The 9374-nt window shown below is 32.9% G+C and overlaps 1 protein-coding gene across 3 annotated transcripts; it reads left to right on the top strand.

Annotated features, from left to right (window-relative positions):
- Positions 1–1779: 1779 nt before the first annotated feature.
- LOC102592670 (casein kinase II subunit alpha-like) lies at positions 1780–8049 on the top strand. Of its 3 annotated transcripts, none has more exons than XM_015308518.1 (6): positions 1780–1955; positions 2081–2159; positions 2294–2654; positions 4557–4686; positions 6675–6727; positions 7776–8049. In XM_015308518.1, exons 3-6 carry the CDS (start codon positions 2389–2391, stop codon positions 7786–7788), a joined length of 462 nt encoding a protein of 153 aa, XP_015164004.1. In that variant the 5' UTR covers positions 1780–1955; positions 2081–2159; positions 2294–2388; the 3' UTR covers positions 7789–8049. The 3 variants fall into 3 exon arrangements, with proteins under 3 accessions (XP_015164004.1, XP_015164005.1, XP_006346823.2); XM_015308519.1 differs by having other exon boundaries at positions 6675–6740; positions 7776–7905; XM_006346761.2 differs by lacking the exons at positions 6675–6727; positions 7776–8049 and adding an exon at positions 6447–6667 and having other exon boundaries at positions 1781–1955.
- The last annotated feature ends 1325 nt before the right edge of the window (positions 8050–9374 follow it).

The raw sequence follows: 9374 nt of genomic DNA, 5'->3' as shown, positions 1-9374 counted from the left end.
CTTTTCTTTAAAAAAAAATAAATAAATTGAATGTTAAAAATATGTAAAAATTTGAATTGGTTATAATTTTTTCATGGTAACTTTTTATTTTCAATGTTCAAGATATAAATATTTAAATTTAAATTAACTTTAATTATTTAAAATAATATTAAGAGTAATTAATCCTATTTTGCTAATGATTAGTGAAAAAGTAACAAAGAATATTCTTTTTCTTTTAATTTGTATGCTAAATTAACTACAATGATAATACTATCAAAAAATTAAGACAGTTTAAAACACTAAAGCAGGAATTGTTTATGTTTTGCATCCTCCGTTTTCTTATTAAAGGAAGTCATTAAAGGAAGAAGAAGTAGTATTTAAATATTTAATGTGTTACTTATTTTTCTTTTATTTAGTATTTTAATTTATTAATTAATACAATTGTAAATTAAATACATCCACACTCCTTTGAAGTAGGATAATTAACTGTAAATTAACACTAAATGTACTTTTCCATGAACATCATAGTAATAATGAAGTATAAACCTCTTGACATAATCACATGATGTTTAATCCTATAGTAATATTCCCTCAGCAAACACAACTGCAATGTTCAGTTGACGCTTAAGAATCTAAGGCTTTTAGTAGAATGTTGCCCTTGAATATAATCACATACAATCAGATGTACCTAACCTTCAACACAATAACCATGTAACTTAGCAGATTTTTATAACATACTCAAATCAAACTCTGAATTTCAATAATGAATTTCCTCTAGGCTTTGTTGCTCCACATCTTTCACCTTTAAATCACTATCATAAAAAGGATAAATAAGCCCATCCAACTAACAAATAATGGAGAATGAAAAGATTACGTACATGGGAGTGAAAATGTAAAAATTCTTAAGAAAAAATAGAATGGTTCACTACCATAAACCCCTTTCACAATATGTCGTACATTTCTTCTTCTTCTTGCATACCAAAACTGTTTTTGTGTTAGAGAAGAGATAAAAAAAATAATTGCAATTTTGTTAATTTTGTATGTTGATACATTTGTTTGAATACGAATTTAAAGAATTAGTTTCCAGAGGATGTGGAGTAGTGGTTTTAAGATGGTGTTTTCCAGCGTTCTATAACTCATTACCGGAGTTGACTCAAGCAAATTTGAATTGGGTTGGGTCTTGACCCGTTTGTTGTCTTTACCCATTAAATGACTAGTATTGAGAATGATTTATTTCTCTAAACTTATAAATTTTATTTTGAATGTGCAGGAAAATGCGGGTGATTGAAATTGAATAGTGGCCAGAAGTAAACTCGATTGTAGTGAACGATACAGATTTGTTGTATTGTTGCCATATATGTTTGGATGCATTTGATTTTGTGGAATTTATTGCTAGTAGATATCCTTAAGCAATTGCTTTCAAAGTATGGGTTGTACATGCAAGATATTAACACTACAACATTTTAGGCTTACGGCTACACTAAATCTAGACAACGCTTGTAAAGTGTTGCCCAAAATATTTTTGGCTACACTTTTAAAGCGTATCCCAAGTTTTTGACTTTTGGCTTCGATAATATTGGCAACACTTGTAAAGCGTACTCTTTAATGGTATAAGCTACACTTTATAAGCGTTGTTACATTATGATATAATTGGCAACAAATATTTACATATATGGCCACACTTATAATTGTAAAACCAACACATTACAAGTGTGACCTTAAACTTTTCACTAAAATAATATATTCCCTCCAACATTTTCAAGAGTCCGCTAACATTGTTATTTGGGAAATAAAATAAGTCATAAAACATAAAATCCCAAGGTCCAAATCTGAAATTTTTTGAAGAAAAAATGCTCAGCTCTCAGCTCAATGAAGAAATCCCCAATTTCATGAAGAAAGAATGCTCGGCTTAGCTCAACTCATTGAAGCTCCAAATCTGAAATTTTTCACAAAGCAAAACTGCAAATTCTTGTGAGGTATTCCTTCATCAATGCATAAACTACAATTTTTTGTCAAAGCAAATTGAAGAATGGTTTCAAAATTTCGTTGTTCATCCCAGACGTTCAAAACCTGATATTTTTGTTTTTTTCTTCAATAACAGAACAAACGCTTCAGTTAAGAAGATGATTTCTTAAATCTTCATCACATTGAAAGGATTTTGTTGGAATATAGTTTATCAGGTAAAAAATTTATCTTTAAAAGACAAAATTTATGGTTTCTGGGTTTATTGCTTCCGCGTGATTACATATTTAGCTTTAGGGTTTTGATATTCTTGTCTTTGTTGATACGATTTTTTTAATTTTTGGGAGTATAGCGCGCAGTTCTATTACGTACATCAGTTGATTCTTTGCCCTATGGGATTCATGGCTGTAACTCCAGCGTATATACAAAGATTGTTATTGGTTGTTAATGGAGGAAGTAAAGCTCAAGAATAGAGAGTATTGTTGGATGTTTGGAATGAGTGCTTTTCAGGAAGATGATGATAAGAGTAATAAGGATGGTACTCTAGGAACTGGAGAGAACGATAGGAATGCGGTCATCAGTAATACGTATGGGGTTCATGGTTGTAAGTCAAAGGCAATGGTGCCATTGCCGCTTACGAGGTTCTGTCATGTGCATATGTTGTCAGATTCCAAGCAGAAGTTGTACAAGGCTTGCAGTTTTGCCATCAAAAGGTATTTTTCTTTTCTTCACATTTCATACATTTATGTCTTAGTATTTTGCACAATTCTAAGCTTTATGAAGAAATATAACTTTTCGTATGTTTGTGACTCTCAATTCGATATGATTATCCTGCCTTAGAATATCCAGCACTACATGTTTTACCCTTGCTATTAGGTTATCCGGATTCCTGAGTATAGTTACTATGTAAAATCTGCAGACAGTGGAAAAGGTAGTATCTTGTGTGGATATGTACGCGTGAACTATCTTTCTTGGAGTGTAATTTGTGTCTCAAAGATGTGTCCTTTTTGAATTGTTTCTGAAGCAGAATGTATATGCTCGAGCCCAATTTGCTCTATTGTTTGGTATAAAGCTGATTATTTTGCTAACGTATAACAAAAAGATATCATCTTTTTTCCTCAAAAGGAACTTTGCCAGCTTCAAGTTGTTGTTTTTTTTTTCTGGAGTCTTTTGTAAGGATTTCCTAATACAGTTTACCCTTGTGAAACAATTGCTCTTGCACCTAGCAAGCAGAACATGGGTGTGTTTGTGAGAGTACGGTTCTGGAAGGCTGTAAGCTAAAGTAAAAGTAGTATAGGTAGTTGGATTCACTTATGTTCTGATTGACTTTATGAGTAAGATTAGGTCGTATGGTGTGTGTATATCATTTTAATGTTTTATGATCATTTGTCTTCACTTCCCCAGCAACTACGTTTTGTTTTGAATTGTACCCTGCAACTGTTAACTTTCTAAACTCATGGTATAGTTCGTGTGGGATCTAGTTCTGATTCCTACAGTTTATCTTTTCCTGCTATTCAGAATTACGTGACTACCTTCTTGTTATTCATTGTTCCAGCCCATTTACACTTTAAAATTCCCCAAGATATTAACCATCAATATATACACCAAATTCAACGCTTAAATCTGGCTTTGTATTGAATCCTAAAAGGTGCTGTAAATCCACGTGCTTTGTAGTAAGTAAAGAACAAACTTCCAACTGTGGTGATTGTTATTTTTTGTTAATTAAGAAATTTGTTCTTTTCAGCTCCAAAACATAGTGGATAATGGCTCTTCCTCTGTCCTCCTCCGCTTAAATGCAAACCTTTGTTAACTAGCCAACATTTGAATTCGCCACGTACATCAAACAGATAATCTACTATGTGCTACCTCTGCTGTTGAACCAAAAACCCACTAGAACCTTCTTTGTATAGTGTACTACCATTTATCCAAAAAATGAACTTTCTCCCAATGAGAAGGCACTTGACTTTCCAATTTAAAAGTCTAATTACCAGTTCATATCCATTAATCATCACAATAGTTATAACTTTGTGGATGCAACTTTTTATCAAAATAAAAATTGTACATATGTACCTAAAACATCTTATCTTATCCTCCCTCTACTTCTTTTTCCTTCCACTTCTTCATTCAACCTAGATTTTAGGTTTTTCAACTCGGTTTTTCCAATTCATCTACTCTTTGGGGATAGAAACTGGCTTAACAGGCCCCTTCTTATCTAGTTGTAATTTCCTCTCATCAATCTTCATCAACAATTCTATGGTTTCTTTTTCAAACCCTTTGAAATCCACCCCATATGTATTACTCAACTATAATATATGTGAATTAACCCTGTTTAATGCTTCTGTCTTGATATCTTCTTGAGAAATTGGAAACTGAATATTGACTGGTTCAACCTCATGAATCTGTTGTAACTGCATTTTTTGTTATGTCTCTTGTGTGTCATTAACTATTATGGTATCAGATTCCTCTCCTCAACATTTCCCAGGCTGACATTTAGTTCTTTTTAAAATGAAGGAATTTGACGTAGGTCATTTCCTACATGGTTTGTTTATTATATGTGTTTTCGATGTTGTTTAGACGGAATTGATGTTTTCTCTGTTTGTTGATTGAGTGTATAGGGAGAAGGATGATTACGAGGTGGTAAGGAAAGTTGGGAAAGGGAAGTATAGCGAGGTGTTTGAGGGAATTCACACTACTAATAATGAAAAATGCATCATCAAAATCCTTAAGCCAGTGAAGAAGAAAAAGGTTGGTTGGTTTCCTTCTTTGCTTCTTTATATGTTCGTATTCAATGCTAGTTAATAAGCTTCTATCTATTCTTGAAATTGATGCTTTTTAGAAATTTAAGTATTTTCATTGTGAGGTGCTGAGTTTCTATTGTTGGACGACTTCTATTGCAGCTTAAAGGATGAGAACATTTCATTTGCTTGTGCGTTATATGAGTGTAAACTAGAGTAGACTCATTTTTTGGTAAGTAATGAAATATAATACTCACTTAAGATGTTGGAATCGGCTTATATGAGAAAGAAAGACATGATTGAGTTTTGAAAGATCTGGTCTACCACTCCAACTTGGGAACCAAACAGAAGGTGCACTGGGATGATTAGAAAGGAATTTTGAGGGTTATTTTTCTGCATGCAGGTAGATCTTTTAGTTGCTTCGCAAAGCTATAGTCCTTTCCCTAAGTTTGATTTCGTGAACTTACTACTGACTTAACTTTTTTTCCTTTTAGTTCCATGAACTAATTAGGTAATATCTTCTTAGAGACATCCCCTTTTACTCGACATGATTTACATCATCAACCACTTACATCTAGAAGTATTATCATCACTCAGTCACATGTTTCTGCTAAGCTTTAGAAAGGCACCCTCTTTTAGTCTTTTACACCGTAATAGATGTTGAATACAAGTAGTTAAAGGTTTAATCTCTTATCGTGTTGTATTTTGGTTTATAGGTTTTAGTTTCTATTTTGTTCCATATGTGAAGTAAGTTTGGCTTAATAGAGAAATTGTAGGAGACAACAATTTATTTTCTTTGTTATTTGGTTTTTGAGCTGGTGGGAGGTAGGAGATACCCCTGGAATTCAAGGTGCACACAAGCTAGCCTCAGTACCGTTATAAAAAAGAAGAAGAAATTGATCCAACTGGATAAGAGAAGCATCAAAGATCTTAACAGAAACTCGTAGAACCTCATTTTCTAAGATGAACAAAACCAGAACTAACAACAATATCAGTTGATGATATTCTAATTGGACATTAATATACCACAACACACAACTACACCTCAATCCCAAACAAGTTGGGGTTGACTATAGGAATTCCAAGACCTTATAAATCTTTCAAGAGAACTTCCTTAATGTTATTTTAGGTCTCCACATGATTTCACACCCAGGGACTGGCGCCTCTTGAGGTTGACGACATGCCCAAAAAATCTCAAGCGACTTCTCATTTTAACCTCAATGTGTGCTACTTGCACCTTCTGGAGCTTAATTTACCACATTCTGTAGTAATGTTGTAGTATCCTTGATGTCATATTACTACATGCATAAATATTTTTTTGTTTTTTTTCCTCCAAACTTGTTAAACGTATAGAAGCCTTGTTGATGTTCTTCAAATTGGGAAGTCATTGTGTCTATGATCCTAAGTAGTTTCTTATAATGTTCAAGTTTTTAAAAGGGTTTGTGATTTCGTAGTTCTATCTGTCTGAGCTACGTAATGTATTATTGATATTCTTCAAGCTCAATCAGATATTTCCAGGTTTTGACTTTCTTTATCTATCATTCTTTAGCCAAATGAGTTTTTTCATGTGTATCTCTTAACTTTTCTGTTGTGTTAACTTACTGTAGTAACTCTTGATTACTAATAAGTGATGGACTATCATATATCTGCAAGTTATATGTGCATTTGCCTTTTTGTTGGCACTCTGAATCATGCTCTTTTATTTATAACAACATATCTGTGCAGCTTTATTTAGCTCTGGTACTTATCTGTTATTGTCGCTTACTGCAAATCAAGCGTGAGATTAAGATACTGTAGAATCTTTGTGCAAGACCTAATATTGTGAAGTTACTTGATATTGTCAGAGATTAGCAGTCGAAGACCCCAAGTCTTATATTTGAATATGTTAATAACACAAATTTTAAAGTGCTTTATCTAACTCTTTTTTACTTTGACGTTAGATATTACATCTATTAGATTTTAAAGTGATAATATTATACTATTTTTTTCCATTCACAGGTGAATCAATGGATCAGCGTTTATGGAAACAAAGGGAGCACATATCAACATGCGTAAGTTTAAATTGTACTTTTCTCTCTTTTGGAACCTCTCAACTGTATTTTCCTCAACTTTGTCTAGTTGTTCTTGTTGGCTGTTGGTTTGATCCTGCACAACAAGATCATTATAGTTGCTGATTTGTGTGTAGTTGTTGCTCCAGCCGGCAGTCCTTGCTTGGTAGTGATAATAGGAGTCGCAAGGTCAATAGAGATATCATTTTTAGCCTGATTTTATCTTAGTCGAGCAACAAATAATTGGATAATAGTGTAGGGAGCTGGTTCAGGGACTATGTCCTTATTAGCCTTTTTCTGGGGATTTGGAGTAGTTTGATCAATGTGAGTAGGCAACTGAATCATCATGTTTCTATCTTTTTGTAAATTTGGAACATATTTACCAAAGTTGTTAGAGTGTCTTTGGATCTTTCTCCTGTTGCACTTGTTCTTTGGCCTGAAGTGTACTTGAGTTGGCATTGATCTTGTTTGATTGTGACTCTATTTTGCGAGAATTAGGTGTGTCATCTTCCCCTTTTTCCACCTTGAGAACTTGAGTTCAAACAGTATCGGAAGGCTTAAACACGATCACTGCTTGCATTCAAAGTCAGCTTTAAAAATAATTTGACTCTGTTTTGCAAGAATTAGGTGTGTCATTTGCGAGAATGCAAGCACTGATCGTGTTTAAACCTTTGTAAGAGCTGATTTTGTTTATGAGGAATCAAAAGATGAAAACATGAATGGTTCTTAGCTCTTATATATAAGTACTATATTGACTTAGAAGGCATGAATGGTTATTAGCTCAAGATCTGTTATGTGTCTAAATTGATTATATATATGTGATTTCCATGTTTTAGTCCTTAGAAATCTGCAATCTACTAGAATACACAGTGCTGCCTGAACTCAAAAAATCTACAATTTGTAATGTGGAACTGCATGTTGTAAACTGCAATCTGCAGATTTGTTGTTCTCTATAACTGCTGCAATCTGCAATCTGATTTGTTGTTCGATAACTTTTGCAATCTGGAACTTCTTGCCTCTTCTATAACTGTTGCAATCTGATTTGTGCAAGGAAATGGAGGTGATCAAATTTGAAGGGTCGCCGCAAGTCAATTTGATCCCATTGAAGTGGATGATGAAGAGTTTTTGAACTATTGTAAAAGTTTGAATACATTATATTTGATTTTGTGAAATATATTCATTGCTAGAATATTATTGAACTATTGTTAAGAGTACTTTTTGAACTATTGTGTACACATATTTAGAATATTGCTTTATAAGTATGTGTATGTAACACAAGACATACTATCTTTTGAAGTTCATTGCAAATCTATATATTTGAATTACTTATTAGTTAATTTAATGCTTGAGATGATTTATTGCAGAACAATATTGGTGTTTTTTAATTAGAGATTATGGCATATAAATATTCTATAGCCAAAATAATATTACCACACTTAAAAGTGTAGCCATAGGACTGTATATTGTGGTACAGACACGGGAAAGGACTACACTTCAAAGTGTTGTCATACATTAGATAGAAAAGGCAACACTTTAAAATCGTAGCCAATAAGGAAGCAAAGGCCACGCTTGAAAGTGTAGTTGTATGAGATAGAAATGTTGCTATATGAGGTACATCAAAGCGTGGCCTTTTTTGCCTTTTAGGCTACGCTTTTAAGCATAAAAGTGTTGCCTAAACTCTAAGGTTACGCTTCTTTCAGCCACCCCTAGAAAAGTGTGGCTTAAAGTCAAAAAGTGTGGTCTTTTATCAAAGGCAACACTTTTTCATATTTTAGGCCACACTTTACGAGGGTGGTTGTAGACATAAAATGTTGTAGCGTTTCTCGAAGTTTATTTGAAATATATACCTTAGAATTATTTATTTTATAATTTGGTTATATCATTTATATATTTAATTATGTGATTATTGAATACATGCAAATCAAAATTATTATTCTTAAAAATTAAAAATTGTGGCTACAAAAATTCTACACAATATTGCCGCACTTCATAAGTGTGGCTATAGGGACGTCCAATGCGTGGCTTATGGATTATAAATTTTAGCATGTACATAAGAAAAGTTACACTTAATAAGTTCTGTTATAGATGAGATATAAAAGACGACACTTTTAAAGTATGACCAATAACAAAGCAAAGGCCACACTTTAAAAAGTAGTATAATCAAATAAAAGTGTTGCTAATGAAATACTACAAAGTGTTGCCTTAATACCTCTTTGTCCACACTTTTTATGTGTAGCTGTTATGGCGGCATTTAAAAAGTGTGGCCTAATGTCATAGGTTACGCTTCTTTAGGCCACCCCTAAAAAGTGTTGCCTAAAGTCAAAAAGTGTAGCTTTTTATCAAAGAGCACACGTTTTGCCAGTTTAGGCTACAATTTACCGGGGTGTTTAAAAGCCTAAAATGTTGTAGTGTTCTATGAGATTTAGACTTGTTTTAAACTATTTACTTCCATTTTGAATAACAATTGAATACTTATTAGACTTGATTTTGATGATGCTTGAACTTTTAGACTCCATTGTGAATATGTGAATCAAGTGGAATTTGAATGTTTAGGAATGTATTCGATGTTTTGTATTGTTATGTTAATTTTTATGGATGGATGGTAGTATAATTTAGCAGGTGTTGTACCAAAATAAAAAACATTTTTGTT

Source organism: Solanum tuberosum, unplaced genomic scaffold, assembly GCF_000226075.1.
Source record: "Solanum tuberosum cultivar DM 1-3 516 R44 unplaced genomic scaffold, SolTub_3.0 scf00088, whole genome shotgun sequence".
NCBI lineage: Eukaryota > Viridiplantae > Streptophyta > Magnoliopsida > Solanales > Solanaceae > Solanum > Solanum tuberosum.
The sequence above is the reverse complement of the archived record's forward strand: the minus strand, read 5'-3'. Positions and strand labels throughout refer to the sequence as shown.

Excerpts from the sequence above, each read along its gene's own strand:
- LOC102592670 (XM_015308518.1), top strand. The coding sequence starts at position 2,389 with ATGGAGGAAGTAAAGCTCAAGAATAGAGAGTATTGTTGGATGTTTGGA. Across the intron at positions 2,655-4,556 it reads TGCAGTTTTGCCATCAAAAG|GGAGAAGGATGATTACGAGG; the intron begins GTATTTTTCTTT and ends TTGAGTGTATAG. Across the intron at positions 4,687-6,674 it reads AGCCAGTGAAGAAGAAAAAG|GTGAATCAATGGATCAGCGT; the intron begins GTTGGTTGGTTT and ends TTCCATTCACAG.